The 22,861-nt window shown below is 42.5% G+C and overlaps 2 protein-coding genes across 4 annotated transcripts; both read right to left on the minus strand.

The window, feature by feature from the left end:
- Positions 1 to 556: 556 nt before the first annotated feature.
- Positions 557 to 21,852, minus strand: LOC147624852 (protein NRT1/ PTR FAMILY 8.2-like). 3 transcript variants are annotated; one of them, XM_086818083.1, is made up of 3 exons: positions 21,727 to 21,852; positions 7,311 to 7,746; positions 557 to 1,612 (listed from the first exon to the last, which is right to left on the minus strand). In XM_086818083.1, the coding sequence occupies exons 2-3, from the start codon at positions 7,742 to 7,744 to the stop codon at positions 652 to 654; spliced, it is 1,395 nt and encodes a 464-aa protein (XP_086674209.1). In that variant the 5' UTR covers positions 7,745 to 7,746; positions 21,727 to 21,852; the 3' UTR covers positions 557 to 651. The 3 variants fall into 3 exon arrangements, with proteins under 3 accessions (XP_086674209.1, XP_086674206.1, XP_086674205.1); XM_086818080.1 differs by lacking the exon at positions 21,727 to 21,852 and adding an exon at positions 7,835 to 7,851 and having other exon boundaries at positions 7,311 to 7,765; XM_086818079.1 differs by lacking the exon at positions 21,727 to 21,852 and having other exon boundaries at positions 7,311 to 7,859.
- LOC147624853 (protein NRT1/ PTR FAMILY 6.2-like) lies at positions 21,644 to 22,811 on the minus strand. Its single transcript, XM_086818084.1, has 3 exons — positions 22,411 to 22,811; positions 22,070 to 22,245; positions 21,644 to 21,944 (listed from the first exon to the last, which is right to left on the minus strand). Exons 2-3 carry the CDS (start codon positions 22,203 to 22,205, stop codon positions 21,721 to 21,723), a joined length of 360 nt encoding a protein of 119 aa, XP_086674210.1. The 5' UTR covers positions 22,206 to 22,245; positions 22,411 to 22,811; the 3' UTR covers positions 21,644 to 21,720.
- Positions 22,812 to 22,861: the final 50 nt, after the last annotated feature.

The raw sequence follows: 22,861 nt of genomic DNA on the forward strand, positions 1-22,861 counted from the left end.
TAATCAATCAAAATGAGAATGACTATATTATTCAAGAGATAAAGGCACCAATGAAGATCTTGCTTTGATTTTGTCTAAGGAAATTAAGAAGCCATCCGGTGGTGACAGTGAAAATAATTCATCCACCTCATCATCAAGTATTTATCTATTGATATAGGTGGCATTGATATGCTCTACTATGTATGGATTTGTTGCAAGATAGAGCCTTAGAATGTTTTGAAATTACAAATGTTTGACAATAGTATTACTTAATTTTGGTATATAATTAACTTAAATTGCATACACTGAAGAGTTCTTGCACAACATGTATTTTTTCACATTCTACAACGTTGAAGTGCCACAATGCTACCATCAAAAAATTATACTAGGATCTTTAACTAGTCTCAATGATCATTGACTTTTAACTAGTCTCAATGATCATTGACTTTTAACTAATCTCAATGATTATTAACTCTAATGTTGGCGTAATGCTTTAAGGTGCATGTGATGTCGTGCATGTCATGTGCAAACACGGCTACGTTTATGTTGTCATCCTAAGCAGACCCAGAATCCTTGTAGAATGTCACATTTATCCTCATTCACAAGCTCTTGCATTTAGACCAACAACGGATATTTTACGTCTTCTTGGACAAGCAAAGAGAAGAAAGATAACTAGCTGCTGTGCAAGGGGGACGGGGTCGGAGGCGTGGCAAAGGTAAGGAGGACCTCGCCAGATTGGTCGGTGGTGCTGCGCGCGACGTTGGGAGCAGTGGAGGCGGCGGTGGCGGTGGCGGAGCGCTGGCTGCGTGGACGGTACTGGTAGTAGTGGGCGCACACTTGAAACAAGCCAAAGTTGAGGAGGTTAATAACAGCCAGCATCCAGTAGAAGTAGTCGAGGCGGCTGCGGTTAAGATTGTCGGGGAGCCACCCGCCGCTACCATTGCCGTGCTGCGTGGCGCGTTTCACAAGATCCACAATAGAGCTGCTCAGAAAATACCCTAACGCCAGAGTGCTTTGAGAAATGCCGGTGCCCAAACTCCTCATGCCGTCTGGTGCCTCGTGGTAGAAAAACTCCAGCACTCCCACGTAGGTGAACATGTCAGCAATGCCGAATGCTAAATATTGTGGTACCAGCCAGAACACGCTCATGGGAATGGCCGCCTGTCCTTGCAGGACTGCCAGGCTGTCCAGCAGTCCGTGCTCCTCCGCCACCCTACGCCGCCTCCTCTCTACCGCCCCCGCTATCGTCATAGAAACCGCCGCCATTAAGAGCCCCACACCTATTCGCTGCAAGTACGTTATGCCGGTGGGCTTCCCGGTTACCTTCCGCATCACCGGCACAAACACCATCTCGTAAAGCGGGGACGTTATCAGGAGCATGATCACTGGGAAGGTCACCAGGGATGCTGCCGGTATCTGAAACCCATTCGTGCCCAGGTGCCGGTCTGTGGTCACTCCTTGTTCTATGGAGAAGGTCTGTAGCTGCGCTAGGCATACGTTGAGCATGATGGTGGTTGCCCATATGGGCATCATGCGAACCAACGCTTTCACCTCTTCCACTTGAGTCACCGTACACAGCTTCCACGGGCTGCTCTCTTTCATGGACTCCACCACTGCCGCCTTGTCCAAACACCTGCATTGGTTTTAGTTCTGTTAAAAGCTTACCTAAATAGCTTCAAATCGATAATCACGGCTTAACACAAGACGTTTATTTTTCTCTATTTTCTGCTCTTTAGGCGAAGAATGCAGTTTTGTGAGAAGATATATTTATTGTGTTTAATGCAGACACATTTCAACCTTAGAAATGATCGAGAGAATAAAAAAGTAGATAGTGAAAATAGAAAATAATAGTAATAGACAGTCCCCCTGAAGAGAAAGAAACTCATAAGCCATCTGTCAGGCGTTTTTCTGAGAGGTGTTTTGGGCTTGTGTACATATGGATGCATGGCATGTGTGAAGACTTGGCTTTGGAATGCGTTGGCAGATGTACAGGGTGGATGGTTTGGTCTTGGGCTTGTGCAGGTTTGTTCGGAGCGTGGTCTACTGGAGGTCTACTGGAGATGATATTAGCTGCTCGGTTGCTCTGAATGTGTACGTGACCAAGAAAATGGGCAATTAAAGATTGCATTTGAAAGAGTGTGTGGAAGCATGGGAGCAATTAAAGATGGAGGGGCCAATGTTGCATTGAATTTGGTGTGAAATGGAAGGCTCTAAAGCATAGTGGCCATTTTCTAAGCTCTAATAAATAAAGAATAAATGACCATCCACGTGGCCAATAAAGCAATGACCACATGGAGGTTTGGTTAGCTGCCAGCATAGCAAAGGATCATCTGGAAGGTTGGCGAAGACGAGGTAAAAGGTTGCCGCCTTAGTGAAGAGAACGGGCTGGAGAGTTGAGCCGGCAGGGAGTCGTCGCCCTGGGGTTAGCTGCAGCAGCTGTTGGCGGTGGTTGGAGCCGCCTGTGGCAACTGTGTGAGGCTCTCGGGTTGGTGCAGCCGCTGCGGAGAGAGAAATGTCGATGGCTGGTGAGACTCTACGCAATTGGATACCTTTGAAGTGGGTAGCGCAGCTGACTGGCGCGCAAGGTGAGGCAAAGGTGGTGTTGCAGGTTGCTTTTTGCTGCCAGAGTAGTGGTCGTGGTGCTGATTGGCGCAAGCGAAGGCAAAGGAGGTGTTCCAAGGGGCCGCCGGTGGTCAGCGATCAGACAAGTGGAGGCTGCCTTTGGTGGGTGAAGAAGAAGGTGCTGTGAAGTTGTGGCTGCGGGCTGACGGTGACCAACGTGTGAGAGGGGGCCGCCTGGAAGAGAAGGACAGAGGTGTTGTTCTTGGCTGGTGGGGCCGGTAGCACTACAGAGGAGCTGCCTGTGGCAGAGGAAGTGAGGTTGTGAGGCTGGCAGAGGATCAACAGAGTGAGAAGAGAGAGAGGTGTTGGTGTAGCTGCTCTGCTGGCGACACACACAGAAGTGATGGGCTGCAGAGAGAGTTGAGGGTTGCTGGTGGGGCGCCCTCTGAAGAGAGAGAGTGGCCGGGTTCTTTCTGGCGTGGTTGGCACAGTACACAGGCGAGAGGTTCGCGGTGATTGAAAAAGCGGATTGTGGGCAAAGGCAGTGGATCATGCGCCGATTGCGGATGTGGTGTATCCTTAGCAGTGTGACAGGTAAAAGTGTTGATGTGTTCGTGGCTGGAAGGCTTGGTCGTCAGATGCAAGGTTGTAATTCCTGAGGTTGTGAGGCCGTGGTGGAATTCCCTTGGCAGTAAATCCAAGCCTGAGTGTTTGTAAGATTGTGTGAGTAAGGCTTTTGTGTCGGGAGAAGCTTGTATGAAGTGTTGATTTGGAATTTAGTTGCTGGGTGTTTGCCTTGTCTATGGTGCCCCTGTTTTGTGCTGTCTTTATGGTGTGGGTGGTGTGGTGAACAATGAGAAGTGTTCCAGGCTGTGGCTGGTGGTGCCCCCGTTGGTGTTAGTGTTTCCAAAGTTGGGAGGTGAAGGGCTATAGAGGCATGGTCTTTTTTTCTTGTTTTCACCTCACATCTTTCTGGTGCCCCCACTGAGGAGAGCTCTGGTGTTGTTCTTTGCCTAGAAGGGTGTATTTCCACAGAGGAGAGCTCAGGGATTGTCGCAGGTTTTGATGATGTGGTCTTATCCAGAATTTCATGGCAGGAAGGGTGAAGATGTGTGTGACTTTTTGGAGCAAATGGAGTTGGCATGCATTAGCAATCATGTTACAGATGAAGAGCAGGTTCTGAGGTTAGTAAAGATTTTTTTGAAGGGAGATGCCTGAAGCTGGCTTAAAGATTTTGAAGCACAGGATGCGGCATGTGAGCTACATGGTGTTTTGACCTTAGATAGGTTGAAAGAAGGGCTTTTGGAGCATTTTCAGCAGCAAGCGGAGGATTCTAGTATGCTTTGGCAGGAGTTGAGCATCTTGAAGTAAGTCCATGGTGGGCAATCACTGGATGATGGTAAGTGGTGTATGACATTGAAGCAGGAAGTTCCTCCAATGTTTCTGAAGAAGAGCTTGTTTATTGATGGTTTGCTACCCCATTTGAAGGTCAAGGTTGAGTTGAAGAATCCCAAGTCATTTGATGATGCAGTTAGGGTTGCCAGGGAAAAGGAAGGCAAGATTTTGAAGCAGATGGAGATGGGTATTTATCCGTATGAAGGTGTTATGTCTGCAAGGGATATGCATGTAAATTTGGTTGAGGTGGATGAGTCCTATATAAAGTTTGATTAGACACGAGCCTCAAAGGCCTGTACAGGTGCAAAGGGGGATGTTCTACATTGTGCCTTCTGATTTTTTTCCAAAGTCTTTAAAGCAGGTGAAGGTGGATGAAAAGCAGGATGAGGAATCTGGGTCAAGGTTTGAGACTTTTGTAGATGAGGAGTTGCCAGTGGATTCTTCTTTGGATTTGGACAATATGGCTGTTCATGACAGTGATTTGGAAGGCTCTATTGGAGATCATTTGCATTCGGATCTGGATGACATGCATGCACATGGAAGTAAAGAGGATGATGCCTTGGGATTGGCTGATGATAAGAAGGAAGTTGAATATAGAATGCTTTGAGGAAGATTCTTTGCCAGATTCTACAAGGGAGGAGGATGGGGTAGAGACTTGTGATGAAGTGAAGATGGTTTGCAATGTAGATGTGGAGAGTATGGAGGAAGATCCCTTACCCCGATGTTAACGAGTGTGGTAAACACTTTTGCATAAGCTCGGATGAGTGAACCTTTCTCCCTCTAACTCTTCATTTGATGCATTATGTGCTAGGGAGTCTTTGGACGATGATACTAGGGGGGTTGGCAACACTCAAGAAGGTATGCATGTAGATTTGGCTGATGAAGAGCGTTGTGATGTGAGTAGTGTGCTTGAGGATGATATATGGGAAGTTGCTAGCCTTGATGAACAGGAGCCAGAGATGGACATGGATGCAGATATGGTTGAGAGTGTAACTAAGGCTTCTTTGCGTGTTGCTGAAATGCTAAAGGCAAAGTGCATGGATGATAAAGATTCTGAACCAGTTGAGCTGTATGGTTGTGAAGAGATGCCTGAATTATTACAAGAGCTGGAAGTATTTGTGGACACTGCTGTTGGAAAGGATCTGGATTTTTGTGTGCATAAAGGTCGGAATGTTGGAACCTGGCCTTCACTGGTGTTGATGAATTGGATGCTAAATGTTGCAATGCCACAGGTTTTGAAGACAAGGAGGTTTGTTGTGGGTGAAGTGGAGGTAAATGATTTTGTGGCACATATGGTTGATATTTGGTATGTAGTGATGCAGCCATGGTGTTTTACAGATATTGGGAAATGGGATGGTGACTTACAGCTATTTCCTTTTGATCCTGGTGGATAGCTATTGGACTTATACTTTTGCTGCTGAGCATGAATGCTCTAGCAGATGGGGGGGTTGGCAAAGTATGTCAGGCGTTTTTCTGAGAGGTGTTTTGGGCTTGTGTACATATGGATGCATGGCATGTGTGAAGACTTGGCTTTGGAATGCGTTGGCAGATGTACAGGGTGGATGGTTTTGTCTTGGGCTTGTACAGGTTTGTTCGGAGCGTGGTCTACTGGAGGTCTGCTGGAGATGATATTGGCTGCTCGGTTGCTCTGAATGTGTGCGGGACCAAGAAAATGGGCAATTAAACATTGCATTTGAAAGTGTGTGTGGAAGCATGGGAGCAATTAAAGATGAAGGGGCCAATGTTGCATTGAATTTGGTGTGAAATGGAAGGCTGTAAAGCATAGTGGCCATTTTCTAAGCTCTAATAAATAAAGAATAAATGACCACCCACGTGGCCAATAAAGCAATGACCACATGGAGGTTTGGTTAGCTGCCAGCACAGCGAAGGATCATCTGGAAGGTTGGCAAAGATGAGGTAAAAGGTTGCCGCCTTAGTGAAGAATGGGCTGGAGAGTTGAGCCAGCAGGGAGTCGTCGCCCTGGGGGTTAGCTACAGCAACTGTTGGTGGTGGTTGGAGCCGCCTATGGCAACTGTGTGAGGCTCTCAGGTTGGTGCAGCCGCTGCGGAGAGAGAAGCTATCGACGGCTGGTGAGACTCTATGCAGTTGGATACCTTTGAAGTGGGTAGCGCAGCTGACTGGCACAAGGTGAGGCAAAGGTGGTGTTGCAGGTTGCTTTTTGCTGCCAGAGTAGTGGTAGTGGTGCTGATTGGCGCAAGCGAAGGCAAAGGAGGTGTTCCAAGGAGTCGCCGCCGGTGGTCAGCGATCAGACAAGTGGAGGCCGCCTTTGGTGGGTGAAGAAGAAGGTGCTGTGAAGTTGTGGCTATGGGCTGGCGGTGACCAACGTGTGAGAGGGGGCTGCCTGGAAGAGAAGGACAGAGGTGTTGTTCTTGGCTGGTGGGGCCGGTAGCACTACAAAGCTGCCTGTGTGGCAGAGGAAGTGAGGTTGTGAGGCTGGCAGAGGATCAACAGAGTGAGAAGAGAGAGAGGTGTTGGTGTAGCTGCTGCTGGCGACACACACAGAAGTGATGGGCTGCAGAGAGAGTTGAGGGTTGCTGGTGGGGCGCCCTCTGAAGAGAGAGAGTGGCCGGGTTCTTTCTGGTGTGGTTGGCACAGTACGCAGGCGAGAGGTTCACGGCGATTGAAAAAGCCGACTGTGGGCAGAGGCAGTGGATCATGTGTCGATTGAGGATGTGGTGTATCCTTGGCAGTGATGACAGGTGAAAGTGTTAATGTGTTCGTGGCTGGAAGGCTTGGTCGTCAGACACAAGGTTCTAATTCCTGAGGTTGTGAGACCGTGGTGGAATTCCCTTGGCAGTAAATCCAGGCCTGAGTGTTTGTAAGATTGTGTGAGTAAGGCTTCTGTGTCGGGAGAAGCTTGTATGAAGTGTTGATTTGGAATTTAGTTATTGGGTGTTTACCTTGTCTATGGTGCCCCTGTTTTGTGCTGTCTTTATGGTGTGGGTGGTGTGGTGAACAGTGAGAAGTGTTCCAGCAGCCTGTGGCTGGTGGTGCCCCCGTTGGTGTTAGTGTCTCCAAAGTTGGGAGGTGAAGGAGGCATGGTCTTTTTTTCTTGTTTTCACCTCACACTATCGTAACAGAAAATTAACGGAAATGAAATAGACGTTTATTTTTCTCTATTTTCTGCTCTTTAGGCGAAGAATGCAGTTTTGTGCGATGGAATAGAAGATATATTTATTGTGTTTAATGCAGACACATTTCAACCTGAAAAATGATCGAGAGAAAGAAAAAAAGTAGATAGTGAAAATAGAAAATAATAGTAATAGACAGTCCCCCTGAAGAGAAAGAAACTCATGAACCATCGTAACAGAAAATTAACGGAAATGAAACCAACGTCAGGATAGGACCCTTACTGGAACTGTTTGGTGTGCGGGATGCGAGGTAAGCGAGCCTCTTTGTCGTAGACCTCGTGGAGTTCCATGGGAGAGACAGGCAGCCCCTGATTACGCTTGTGGAAGGCCGCAACAAGGACCTGGGCGACGCGTGTGAGAGGGCTACCCGCGGGTACCTCAAATCGGTAGAACGGGACGCCGGCCAGGGCGAAGGAGAGCCCAAAGAAGACGAAGGCGATTCCGAGACCAAATCCCAGGCCATAGCTCACGAACTCTTGAATGTAGACCAAGAATGTGCTGGCTATGCCGAAGCCCGCGGCCAGGCAGAAAAAGAACCAGTTGAAGAAGCTGGACATGCCTAGCCTCTCCTTGGGGTCGCTCTCGTCGAATTGGTCCGCCCCGTGAGAAGACAAGTTCACCCTCACTCCGCCCGACCCTATCGCCGCCAGATACATCCCTGCCATTAGCATGGAGTACTGTTGTCCTTGCATGTGCGGACAGTCCGTCTCAGACAGGCATTCAGGTGTTTTTTTATAAAAAGGCACTGTTGATGAAAGAGTCAGCAATACAAAGCCCCGCAAGCACGATTAGCTAGTAGTGAATCAAGACGGAATGTTCAGGTTTCCATGTTTATATGGGCATTACAAGTGATTACTTATAACATGACAGCAGTCGAGTTGGTTAAACAATAGGGTCTCATGATGGGGCGTGTTTTCATGCATGTAAGTTACACTGCGGGAAGCTTGTGTGAGCCAATGGATTATTTTACTTTCCCAACAAAAGCACTATGTATACAGATAGCTCAAATGATGTTGCCCTTGAAATTAACCTAAATTTTTTTAACAATCTTAGTTATAAAGCTGGTTGATCATTGATGTAAGGATTTTGAAAGGAAAATCGACCAAGGTAAAAACCTCTCTTTGTTTTGATTGGTTAAGAAAAATGTTTTTATTTTCTTATAGCAACGAGGGGTTAGGAAATACTGCGAGGAAAAAGTAATGCCACAAGAAAATTTAATAATAAAAAATAGAATCACATCATTGCATTTTTTTCAATGGGCTCAGCTCTTTTTCAAGAAGCTCTCAATCCACCATTTTAGATTTATTTATTTTGAATTAGTTAGAAATTTGAAAGAACAACATCAACACCCATATATACCTGGATGGCACCGCTTGTGTAACGAGGAATTGAACCCTTAACCTGGGTGGCACCGCTTGTGTAGCGAGGAATTGAACCCTTAACTTGGGAACTCTCCACTTCTAACTTTTTCATGGCACTAGCTCGCACTTTTATACAGTTATTTTAGATTTTCACTAAGAAGGCTAACCTTTCTAGAACACTAATGAAAAGGTATTTGAATCCTACGTCCAAATACACTAGTGATTGTATCCCAATATCCATACTAACCTACGTACTATATACAATGGATGAGTAACATTTTCATTTTAACTTAGAAAATTTCAATTTCTCAATTCTACAAAATGTGACATTTTCGAATAAGTGTAGTTATTTAGCTTAAAATATCTACAAATTGTTTAAAAGACCTATTGTAAAAATTGCAATCTCCTAGTTAGTATGGATTGTTAAGAGAGTTGTTTCTTGTGAACATTGAATTATATGTGTTTCTTCTATGTGGATTTAGCCATTTTTCGTAGGAAGTAAGCAATTTGGGAGGGTGATGGATAACTGGTGGCTCTTGTGAGTGCTTTCATTAGGGAAAATTTGGACTCAAAAAGGGGCCTTGTAAGAGATCCCTTGGGATGGTGATGTGGACAAAGCAAGCCAATAAATCCACATATAATATTGGAGGGTACGTGCGTCATTTTTGAGTTCTTTATTCCATTAACTGACATGTAGGGTGTTTTTTAATTCAAAACAATGCATCTTAAATATAGTTTTTTATTCCCACTATGGTGCCTTATTTTATTGAAAAAAGACACCACTCTCTTTCTTCATTACACTTTTGAATGTAACGAAGCCAACTTTGCTAACTAAACTTGAACCGAACTTCGTCCCTGCAACCCATCATCTTGCATTGTCTCCCTCATTGTCTTCCCGACTCCACAACCACAACCACTCCAAATCCGAATTGTTTTGAGCGGGAGGTTTTTGATTTTCTCTTCTTCTCAAGGCGGCAAGTTTTGAAAAAGGATGGAAAAGTATTTGTTCTTCATGCGCCATACCTGCTTGTGCATGAATAACAATCCCATTTCTTACCTTTTTCAAGTGAGGGTTGTGCTTACAAGTACTCTGTACATTTTGGTTCATCCAGGATACCAACAAGTTTGTTTGATGGACAAGGAGGTATTATTTAGTGATGTTGTCTTTTGGTTTTAATGAAGCAATCTTCTTCACGGGAGATAAGTGTAATATCTTTGGTTTTTTTTAGTTAAAGTGTGAGTTCATGATGGTTTTTGGTGTTGTTAAAGCACAGAACAATGCAATGGAACCTGTGAAGCAAAAGAAGAAAAAGGTGGACATCCACTTCCAAGTAGAACCCGATTATGCTCCCTGCTGTAAGAGAAATTGGTCTAGGCCAGCATGCGAAGCCCGCATTACTGAGCTTCGAAATGAAGGAAAGAAAAATATGGACTTATGGTTGGATGGTAGTATTTACCCACCGGATCCAACCTCCTCTCAATCTCCATCATTCTTTGGGTTGACAAGTTTCTTCAAGTTTGTGTGTGAGGGTGAAAATGGATTGCTTGGATATTGCAAAAGACTGTTTGGCCAATGTCAAAGTATCTTTGAAAGACATTTGAGTGATAGAGATGCCAGACTCATAAAAATGCTTGAAGGTGCGAATTTTTACTCGGCATCGATCACAACAGCTTTACAAGCTTCAAACGAGGACAAAGCAAAAGTTTGTGCTGGATTACAAAAAGAGTTTGATCATTTGCAGCAGACTATTTGTAAGATGCAGGACACTATTAAGGAGAAGAATGAAATTTTGGCAGTTCGAGAAATCAACAATTTCACATTGGAGAGTGAGAATGCACACCTTCGAAAACAACTTGAAAAGTTTAACAGAAAATTACAATATTTGAAAGACACGCCATTGGGTGCTCGATTATGCAAGAGACAGATCAAATGGCATTGGAAGAACTCAATGTTGGAGGTGGCCAATGGAAGCATCGTGTAAAAGCTTGCAGGTATTGGGATCTATAATTTCTTTGAGTTTAAATTTCTTTGAGCACTCACTTTTCATTTTCATCTTTAGTTCCTTTTTTGGAGATGGGGGATTGGGTGTGGGGGTGGTATAGTTAGATGAATGGTGGACTGAAATAGCTATCGTTGTTGCTTCAGGATGGTCACAGATGTTGTGGGTCCAAAAGAGCAAGGTTCTGATATATTTGGCAAAGTTCTGACAAAAGACATCGTGGAGTCAGCAATACAGCATCCTAAGTTTGTAAGACTTCGATCAGACATAGCAAAGCAATCCTTGCAGGAGGTGAGTGAAGCATTCACGCCTGCAGATGCACAAGGTATATGTGACATGGCTGGTATAAGCACAAAGTCTTACAGGATGTTGTTTAATAAAGTTAAAGAGGGTTTCAATTGTAAGCTTGGAAAAAAAACAGTAATTCCCATTCCAAAACCATTTCACATGAACAAAGCTCGAAATATTCTCAACTTGGGAATGGTCGAACTTGTTGGAGAGCCTTGTCACGTGTCTAGTACATTGACAGTGACTAAAAAGAGCGGGGAACAGAAAATCATAGAGCTTACAGAGTTTAACAATTTCATCATGGATGTTCGAAAATTACAAATGGCTATGGTGAAATTTTATGACATCAGTGTACATGAGTGCAATGGAAGGCTGAAATTTGTTTTAAAACTTGATGAGAGTGAGGTGATCAAAGGACAGAAGCTAGAAAGGGTTAGCATTACTTTAATGAATAGAGCTTTGGATGCAAGTATCAGTAATGCTGATGAGAAGCACTTTAGTGTACAATCCGAAAATGAGATTTGGTGGCTGGCTGCATTTGAGGTGACGTGCTATCCATTTTTAAAAAAAGAATATTATGTTGCTATCCTCTTGTTATGATGTTGTAGACAATCTAACTGTTGTTGTTAACAGGTTCCAACAGAGACCCATGAAATTCTAAAGTGGTACTTCAACCAGACTGAGCTTCCTTCCACTATCTAGTAGTAGTCGAATGGCGAAAAGCTTTATGTAGAAGGATATGGTGAATATGAGGTTGAATGGCACCTGGCTGCAGATCTTAAAACCTTGAAATGCATGTTTGGTATTTCCCAAGGAGCAATGGCCAAGTATCCTTGCCTGTATTGCATGACCGAACGAGGTGTCTCCAAAGGAGGAAAAGAGAGAGAATGGAAATGCCTAAATACCAGTAATAGGCGTGAAGCCCCAAATCGTGATGCTCCAGGAGTGGATCCTAATTGGGATCCAATTCTTCCTATCCCTTTGATCAGAGTTCATATTTGTGTTTTGCATGCGCTGGTTAGAATAATTGAGAAACTAGTCTACATGTACATAGAATTTTCATGGAATATGAAACCAGCAGTAGAGAGCGAAAGAACTATAAAAAAAATAGAGCAAGTGCTTTCAGATGCAGGTTTACATTGTGGTCAAGTGAAGATTGAAAAGGACTTGAGAAGATCAGGGAAGACCGAAAATGTTCCTAGCAAACCATGTTTTGGAGGTGCAAAAGCCAGAAAGTTCTTATCTAATCATACCCAGAGAGGTCATTTGGGTACAGATTTTGAGGTGTGGAGGAAGCTTCATGCAGCTGTACCTGATCGAGGCTCTTCAGGATAAGCAAGGGTGGCAAAGGCCAAAGCGTGGTTGGCACTTGATCGCCTTGCACCTTTGTTGCAAAAAGCAAGGTTTGAAGATGGGGATGTTGAGAAATTTGAGGCAGTTGTGACAGAGTTCTACACTAGCTATGAAAAGGCATGGGGTGCGACAAACTTGACACAATACATGGTTATTACTTGAAAACCTACAGCTTTGAGTTTTTTTTGTTGTTCAAAAAATATTGTACGATACTAAATGTCTTGTTGTTGTTGAGCATTTGTAAACTTTGTAGCACATTTTGCATGCACATGGAACCTTTTTTGCGGAAGAGTTTGGAAGCCTTGGGATTTGGTCTACCCAAGGCATGGAAAGATCTCATTGGCAAGCACGTTGTGCCTATCAAAGTTCATGTTCATGTGCATGAAGCATAAGAAGGCATAAGAGTATTCCATCAAGCGGCATTTTCTTTTGTGAAAAGGGCATAGCAAAGCTCTCTTCTTATCAGATGGTACCTTGTGCCAATCCCTGTTTAACCTCTGCTTCTTCTCCGGCGACACCTTGAGATTAAAATTAATGTGATTTGTCCCATCAATCACCATTGGTTCTTCATTTGTGAGCTCGTCAAACTCTTGCTTTGCCTCTTCAAAGTATCCATGATGGCTAGAAAATGTATCCTCCAGAGAAAAATCGCAATTGAACATCAACGAAATTGCAGGGTGCAAATCATGATGTCGACATTTGTAGAGGAAGTCATACAACAGAGTTGCAGGTGTTTCCTTAATCTCTTCGTCCACATCAAACTCGACTTGAACTTGCGTCATGGCTGAATTCAAGGGTGTAGATAAGACATGGAAAATATTAGTTCAAGCAATGAATAAAGAGACAGTCGATCTTAAACAACAAATCTCTGTGTGGTGTGAATGGATTCAACATAACGCGAGAGGAGATGCCAGAGGAATCCAGGTATTCCTCCTCGCGTTGTAGTGAATCTATTTTTCCTAACGCAAATAAAATTGCAGCTTAGTCAAGGACCTCTTCTCGCGTTATGGTGAATCGATTCACCATAATGCGAGGAGGAATATTGTGCTTCCTATGGGACCTTCGCTCGCGTTATGGTGAATTGATTCACCGCAACATGATGACTTTATCATCCTTTAACAACGCCTCTTACGTTATGGTGAACTACAAATAAAGATAGTTCTCAAGTACCCATACTGAGAGAGGAGGTGTCAAATGAATTAAAATACTCTTCTTCGCAGTCAATTCACCATAAGGCGAGGAGTCATAGGTTTTCAATTCACCTTAACGCGATGAAAAGACAAAGCAAGGAGTTCTCCACGAATGAAACCAAAAGAACGAAATAACAAAAGAAGAAGGAAGCATAAAAGAGATAAAAATACCAGGAAAACGAATTGTATACAAACGTCGCAGGAGATGGAGATGAAGGAGGTTGGAGGTTTGTCTTTGACGTTGGATACAGGAGGATGATTGATGAAGGAGGGTTGGAGGAGATAGTCAGTCGTTGATGGAGATTAAGGCCGTTGGTGGGGAGATAAATGAGAATACAAACTCCAAGAGAGGCAATAAATGAGATGAGTATCCTAGAAAATCCGTTTTTAATGCTATGCGACACGTCAGCATCGCATTTTCACCCGCCATTCCATGAATGCCACGTGGCAGCCCGTCGTGTACCTAGCACGTGTACAAGCTATAAAGTTTAATCAAAGTCCTTTTTAATGCTATGCGACACGTCAGCGCCGCATAGTCGCCCTGGCAGCTCGCGAGCACGTGTGTTCGCTCTAAAGACTAATCAAAGCCGTTAATCACGCCACCTTTTCGTCCTCTTATCGATTTTGCCTTGTCCGTCCTCCTGCTTGCCTCCAGGTGACTTTCGACTACCGCCACAGTACTGAACCGATATTCCACCTCCTGCACGACAGTCTCCATCCATTCTCACGCAAGAAATGTAAGTTTTTGTATATTACTTAATTGTTTTGTAAGTTTCTTGTATATTGCTTGTTTGTTTTGTTTTTTCTTCGACTGTTTGCCCTATGTAATTGTTTTTTCTTCAACTGTTTGCCTTCTGCCATGGTGATTCGATTCACCTTAAAGCACACGACGGGCCATTAGAATCTCAATACGCTCCATGTCTTATGGTGAATCGAATCACCATGGCAGAAGGCAAACGTAAGAGATTCGCGATAATCCTCCTCCCGTTGTAGTAAATCGATTCACTATAACGCGAGGAGGATTGTTTTGCTTTGATTGGCCCTTTGTCTCGCATTATGGTGAATCGATTCACCATAACACAAGACCAAAGGGCAAAGGATTCACGATAATCCACCTCTTATTGGTGTCAATTAATTCATCTCCTACACGACAGTCTCCATCCATTCCCACTCTTTGAATGTGATGGAAGTGTATTACTTGATTGTTTTGTGAGTTTCTTGTATAATCCTTGATTGTTTTGTTTTTCCTTCGACTATTTGCCCTCTGCCATTGTTTTCTCTTCGATTGTTTGCCCTCTCTCATGGTGATTCGATTCACCATAAAGCAGACGACGAGTCATTAGAATCTCAATACTGCTCTATGTGTTATGGTGAATCGAATCACCAAAATGCAAGACGGAATGGTAAGAGATTCGGGAGAATCCTCCTCCTGTTGTAGTGAACCGATTCACTATAACGCGAGGAGGATTGTTTGGCTTTGAGTGGCTCTTAGTCTTGCGTTATGGTGAATCAAATCACTATAACGCAAGATCAAAGCTCAAAGGATGCACGATAATCCCTCTCTTATTGGTGTCAATGAATTCACCATAATGTGAGGAGGATTATTGTGTTTCTGTGGGCCTTCATCTCGCGTTATGGTGAATGGATTCACCATAATGCGAGGAAGTGCATATTGCTTTCTTGGCCACCCTCTCTCGCTTTATGGTGAATTGTTAACTGTGTACTACTGAATAGCTAAGTTTTCTGCTTTTTCTTGCATTTTCAGATGGCTCGTGTAAGGCATACAGCTAGACCCATTGACAATGCAGCTCCCTCATCTACTGGGAAGAAGATGGGCGTTCTAAAAGCCACAAGATCCAGGAAATCAGTCCTTCCTGATTGTCCAAAACGCAGCCTAGACTAAGGCGTTTCGTAGAGCATTCGTCAGCTCTGCGAGAAATCACAAAGTTTATGAAGCACCCGACAGCTGCTATTCCCAGATTACCTTTCCAGAGGCTTGCCAGGAGAATTTGTGAGCAGAATGGAATTTCGTTTAGGTGGAAGGCATCGGCCCTGTTTTGCTTGCAGGAGGCCACAGAAGATTGGATGATCGAATTCTTTTTGGATAGTTACGTTCTTGCTGCCCATGCACACAGGGTGACAGTAATGAACAAAGATTTTTTCAGCCTAGTAGCCCTTCGTTTCAGATACGATAAGTTACTTAGACCAGTTACGTTTACTGATGAACGAATGTTACAAATTTTGGATGTCCGTCCTGTACAAAAAGTGAGAATTGAAGAGGTGACCGAGGGAGGTCCATATCATGAACATCAGACTCGGGCAAATTTAATGACAAGCGCTCAAAGGGAACACCAAGCTGTAATGCTTGCATTGCAAACAAAAAGGAAAAATGTTTGCGCACTCCATGCCATGAATCGGGAGGCGCTGCAATTTTTGTTGCTGGAGTTCTATGTACCCTTTAATATTAGAGGGCATTGATGTTATTTCCCGATTCATGCTGAAGAAATCAACATTTTGTTTGATCCTAAAATGGAAGTCAACGACAAAGTGCTCAGATGTGTTTTAAGGTATACTCTTTTCTCTGTCCTCCCACAATTTTTCATTCTTGGCTCTTAAAGTTTATGCCTCACTCTTGATATGTTTCCTTGTGAAGTTTTGTTATTTCGCAATTGCCCGAGGATGTACAACAACGAGTGTTCCAGATTGATTCACTGGTCTCAACATTGTTGCTAGTAGAGTCAGTTCTGTACCTCGATGTGCTGAACTGGTTTCGGGAGGTCCAACTGGACGATGCTCGAGTATTTTTTTTAGCATATCATGAAAAGTGAGTTTGTCTCTCTATCTCTCTTGCATGATGTTTATAGGAATCACCGTACACGAGTTATATAGTGCTTCCTTTGGATTGAAACTAATAGAAATCTATTTGGATGTGATGCAGTTCCCATTGGAGTCTTCTACTAGTCGATGTGCAAGAAAATGTCATTTACCTTGCAAATTCGACATCTGGTGTCCATGGAAATGTTTTGCTGTAAGTAAAAATCATTAAGATACATATTATTGTTTGAGTTAGAAGTCCGGATTGATCAGGATAATGATTGGTCTTTGTTTACAGTGGTGTCAGGAAACTAATGGCAGCTTACGAGAGCCTCAGCATGGACATCGACACCCTGGATCAATCGACCATCCGAAGGGTTAGTGTCCCCAAACAAGAAGATGGCTACAGCTGTGGGTGGAGGGTTGCACTTAATGCAATGTTACTGCTACGAAGCATTTTTCAGCTCCCTTCAGAGGATGTAAGCATTTTTTAGCTCCCATACGCATGCGTACTCTTGTTTATCTTCTTGTATATTGTCATGTTGATCTTATTTATGCCTTGATGAATTGTGATGGCAGTTTTCATCAATGTCTCGCTACGTGGACCTAGACGTCCAAACGTTTAGGGAGGAAACGATTGCGAAATTGATCGAGGTCGCTGAAGTTATGCCTCCAGACGGGCCAGTGGACTTCATCCCGCCCAATCCACGAGGGGGGATAGGCCCCCCTGAGCCTCTTACATGGGCTCCATACCTGGGAGAAGAGCCATGGCTCCATCCTGAAGCCGATACCTATGGGTTCCAGTAATAAATAGTTTTTTCCTTCTTCCAACAAATGTACGTTTGTAAATATGCAGCTATACATGTACATTTATATTTTTTTGCACATATCTAGTGTTATTGGAGAGAGAACATCAATTGTAAATGCACTTTTAATTTAAAAATCAGAGGATCAAATTTGCTACTGTGTTCCTTCACTGCTTGTTTTCTTACTTTAAGCCTTTTTTGTGTACATAAAAATTCCATTGGGGAATTTTTGCCTTCATTACATTGTTTTAAACAATAAAGCATTACAAAAGCAATGTTCTGAATAGATAAGTTTGGGTGGTTGCAAGATCAGGGTGCCTAGTTTTGTCCACTCAAGCACCCTGTAAACAGTAAAAAAACAGGCATTTGTTTACCTTTAGTGGCTAATCTCTCCTAGTAAATGAAGGAATTTCGTATCAAGTTCTTTTGTTGGAACATCATATTCAAAGTTGGAAATATAGTTGCATAATTTGATTAAGCATTAGATAGTCAAAAGTCCTCATTTTCTTAGGTACAAAGTCAATGTATACACCCTGTCCCAAATTTGAACTGATTCCATAAAATGCTAATATCTTTTACATATAAACTCATATGAAATTCCCACTTTGTATCTTAGATCTTCACATAATATGGAGCTTAACTTGATTTTTTGAGAAAATTTTAAGATATTTGTCTATTTTCTTTAAATATTTCAAAGTCTTTAAAGTATTATAATATACGCCACTTTTTGTACCCACAATAGCTACCACTTAAAATCCTCAATCTTGTAGATCAAAAGAGTGGGTAGATACTGAGACATTAGTAGAATGTGGTGGTTAGTAAAAATTACAAATCCAATGGTTGGATTTTTAATGATCTCTTTTTCAAAATTCTTCCAGACTATCAGAAGGCCTGCAAATATTAATAATCTAATTAGTAAAATTACATTTTTGATGTGAATTATATAAAACCTATACGGACTAGTGTGCTTGCAATGGTGCATCTATGGAAAAATAAATTGGATCACTCTAAGTATGAAAAGATCATTTTTTTATCATTTCATCATATTTTTGATTAATTTTGATTAATTAGAATAATTTATATTAATTTAAGTTATATTGGGTTAATTTAAGGACGCGTATTTTCTATTATTTGCTCGATCTCGTTTTAAGTACCTTGCCCCCCAAAACTTGCTCTCCAAGCATTGTCCCAGTCCAGCATAAATTGGATAAAACTGGACACCCTGATCTTGCAACAACCCGTAACTTATTGCATATGAAAAATACATTGTCACCGTATACATGGTCACATCATATATCTTCTAGTGCCTCCAATTCATGTGGGGCTGCAACATCTTTACAAATGATCTGATGCTCTCTTCTTTTACTTAGCTTCCGACCATCGAGCTTGAAGCAAAATTGATCTGGAGGATTCTGAATAGCTACTTCTAATTCCTTCCTAACATATTCGAGAGTCCAATTCTCTTCCACTTCCAATGTCAAAGATGGGTGACCCTGTCGAATCATAACTATATCTATCAAGCAAGAGTGGCTGCCATCTCTTGTATCTTGATCCATGCTTTCCCAGTTGTTGTTAATCCATCGCCACCTTCTATAAGTAAATGACATGCATAGATGTTGCCTGGCAATATAGTATCTGATTCTAAAATATTGATCATTAGGATAATTTTTCGAGTATAATCAAATAAGCGTTGTAACTGTTTCACAAAAATACATTATAACGTCATAACACTCACCGAAATGCAATGTCGGAGGTGTTCAATCGACATTCGATCAAATCATCTCCCTTTGATGATTTCACTCTCCAACCTTTGTCAAACAAATGATCAAGCCAGGCTTCATCTATATCTTTTCACACAAAAGTTGTTCTAGTTTTTCTCAATTGTTTACAATCAGAAAATAAATGAACAAAGCATGCAATTGGAACAAACAAACTTAAGTGGATATTTCTTGCACCAATGCTAGGCTTCATAGCACATTTAATATCATTAAACATTTTGGTCCTGTATGACTCTATCACTTCTGTGTCAAGCAATGGCCACTCAGGACTATCAAGTGCGGGCAACGGAATACGTTCCAACTTTCCATGTCGACTCGATTAAGTGGGCAAGGTATAAAATGAGTCATAGAAATATGTTCTACTTCTTGCGAGATCACTTGGTGTACGACCTTCATATTGAAGTTCCCCCAGCTCACCATGTACGACATTCAAGAATCCCGTCAAGAATTGTGCAGGCTCCCACTCCTGAAGATTGGATGGGTACAAATCTGTGCAAGGCAGAAAAATGTATATCAATCACCTTATTTGCAACATTGAAATACAAAACACAAGCACTTACAATGTGGTCTGTGTCTTGGAAGTCCTTCCAATGGTCCCACGACGTTGATCTCTTTTTGCATGAATACATGCTGGATCAACACTTCTTTGACAGTTTTTCCTCCTGGTGCCATCTTAAAGTTAAGGATCCTTCCTTTCCAATGTTTGGCCAAGTCTTCAGATGCCTTTCCCTTCACTCGGTAGTGGCCTTGTTTTCCTGGCTGCATAGTGACCCAAGAGTACTTCCTGTATACTTAGGGAATCCATTCTTTGTTCTCGTCTTTTATGTTATACAACACAACAGATGAGATACTGCTCCTTGCTCGTTTCAGTCCACTTTCGGGTGCCATGATAGATTAACAGACGTATGAGAAAGAAGAAGTAGCAGAAAGTGGATGACTGAGCTAACCGCTTTTGTGGATCAAGGAGGGAAGAAGAAATGAGGGACGGTGTGTTCTTTTGGACGCCAAAGATGTTTCGAGATTCAAAAGTGGAACCAAGTTGAGGGAATAACCAGGAGAATGTGTATCTATCTATTCCAAGCATTCAAGCTTCATTAGTTCTAGGGGTGGTGGAAAGAATTTTTTAGTGCTCCACGTCTAACACAGGAATGTGGAAAACATTCTTTTATTGTGTTAGGTTCTAACAAAAAAACGGTTTTAAATATTTTAAGACAAGGTGATGGTTTTTTTTAATATTTCATGAAGATGAGAGTTTCTCCACGTTTTGGGTGGGTTTGTACAGAGGTCCCACCACCGGTGAATCTCGTTCGTAGATTACATGTCACTCAATCTATGTGTCTATTATTATATTATTGTTGAAAAAGCCCTCTTTTGAGTCTAGAATTTTCCTAATGACAATGAGACAAAAGAACCTAGCATAGAGCTATCTTCTAACTTAGCCATTACTCAATACGATACAATGATTACCTCTAGGGGTTGATTATTATTAATTTCTTAAACAAAATCTTGACCAACACTCTTACAAAAATAAACTCATTAAAATAATAATACAAATTCATATTTGTGCAAGACACTAATTTTGATCACTAGTATTTAAAGAGTTTGATTAATAATCATGTTTTATCACGTCATTAAGGCATTACTCTAGTGGTTACAATGAAGGAAACCTTTAAAGCATGTTGTGGGTTCATAACCTCTTGAAACCAACCTACATATAAATGGGCATGATGGTGGTTGTTATACTCACATATTGGGCTTCATGGGCATCATCCCTATGGATGGACTTTAGTCAATATATATGAAAATAAGAGCATGCAATCAAGTTTTTTCAAAACTATCATGGGACATTGGTTGCCATGGACATCCAAAAATTGCACCCCTTCGGACTTCAAAATATGGTACATAACGGGTTGTTTGCACTCAAGCCAGAAAGCCCAAATTTGGGCCTCTAGGTGGCCCATGTGCCACTTGATGTAGTCTGCATGCTGATGTTTGTAGTGGCCACTAGGTCACCCTTTTATACCCACCATTCATCAAAAGACATATTGATTTGGGATGTCAACGAGTGTACGACTCAAAAGTGGGCTAGGTGTAGATATTTTAAAAGGGGCGCACGAACTCAAAGTGGGCTAGGTGTAGATATTTTGAAAGGGGTGTGCAAACTCAAATGGGAAGTCCCATAAGCAACCCCAAGTGCTTCCTAGGCCATACCCATTACAGATTGGGTTTATGGGTATCGTACCTCTAAAGATGGACTTTAATGAGTATGTGAAAACAAGAGCTTTTCAAAGTATTATCGAAAGTATCATGGGACATTGGTTGCAATGGACATAAAAGATTATATCACTTTGGACTTTGAAGTATGGTGTAACAAGTTGTTTCACACGTAGGCTAGAAAGTGCACATCTACGCCTCCTAGTGACCCGTGTACAACTTGGTGTGGTCTGCGTGCAGATGTGTAGTGGCCACTATGAATGCCCCTTTGTGCCCACCATGTATCGACATAGGTATGGATAGCCACGAGTGCGCTAGGTGTATAGATTTAAATGGGTGCACGAACTCTTATGGAAAATGCCATCGGCAACCTAGAGCTCATTCGATCACATTCAGGTAGCATGAGTGCATGAAATCTTGCCGTTGGCTTGTGGAGCTCTCCTAGTTTTAGAAGACTAGCAAATATGTGCAAGCACATTTCTTTTTTGGGGGGTAGGGGTTGGGTGGTACCCTTGTTCGTCAAATTTGACAGGCAAGAAGGGAAGAGGCTTGCAAGTCTTTCATCGTTTACATGTAATTTTTGATGGCTTCAGAATTATTTTTGCACATTTGGGCATCCAAAGCACCCAGCCACGTGTGAATGTATGAGGGCGGTCAAAAATCAAGCTCGTGTGGGGAGGATTTTTTCTTCTATGTTTGAATGGTTTCTTTGATAATCAAAATGTCGTCACATATTTATGATACGGGGAGAAAACAACAAAAGGAGATATAGAAGGCTGATTAAAACAAAGATATATAAGTTTGATTACCCATGTTGCGATTAGTTAATCATACCAGGATTTCCACTGTTGCAAAGAGCACTATTGCGGGGAAGCGTCCCAAGTAGGCATCTGCGATGAACCCAGCTACAATAGGCGTGAAGTAGGACGTGCCCAAAACATTAGTGGTAATGATGGCTGCGTCAGAGTATGTGAAGTGTGCTTTCAGCATTAAAAAGGTCACTATGTTGACGGCCAGTTCGGCAAAGCCTGCCACCTCACAAATCTCCAAAGCTGCGTTAACACAAACAAAAGAAGAAGTTAGTAGTAGTAGCAAAGCTAACACTGGACTCTGGAGTATAGCGCTGCCTCCAAACCTGATGCTTGGGAGTGATATTTCATTACACATTTGTACTCACCGAGAAGAAATGGGACTGATTTCCATCCGCCTGTCATGTTTTTGATCGCCGGGCGCCCTTTGTAGTCAACAGCACCTTCTTTTACATCCATATTAGACTCCTTAAGGCTGCCAAATCTTCCGAGCCCCTCCTCCATGCTGCAGGCTGGGCTGTTTACTTAATTAGCTCCTAATCAGCTGCACCAAGGGATCACTATTTAGGCAGCGCGGTTGAGAGCACACCACAACCACCACTTAGAGAGGGAGGGCAAGGGTTAGGCTTTTATAATACTATTAACACATGATATGTGTTGGCATAAAGCATTGGAGACAAAGCGATCATGCAGAGCAGTACGATGATACCGTTATTCCATGGACGGCCGTTTCTGGTTTTTGGGAGCTCATAGACTTCGTTAATTCAGGATTTAACCTTAATGCAGCCCCATAAACAAATGATTTGTTGTTTGGGTATTTCTCTGTCGCTAAATATCAAAGAAGGGCGACGTGCCAAGGACCCTTGTCAACTCCGCCCTCGCATCCTGCCCAAGCTCCTCCCAAAATTATTATTATTCTTCTTCTTTTCGAGAACCATGCTACCAAAAATTATTATTATTATTTTTCTTTTCGAGAACCATATTTTTCTTGGATTTTACTTAGCACAAGTCTTACGCTTGGAAAGATGCAAACCCAAGCTCATTTTCCTATAGGCTTTTTTCACCGTCAATCATTATTCATCCTCTACTATCACTTTCCTTACATTTAAAAAAAAACTCTATCTCTATTGCATATCTCAAAATGAACCATACAATGATAT

This window comes from Cibotium barometz, chromosome 24, assembly GCF_041138505.1.
Source record: "Cibotium barometz isolate CiBa-2024 chromosome 24, ASM4113850v1, whole genome shotgun sequence".
Taxonomy (NCBI): domain Eukaryota; kingdom Viridiplantae; phylum Streptophyta; class Polypodiopsida; order Cyatheales; family Cibotiaceae; genus Cibotium; species Cibotium barometz.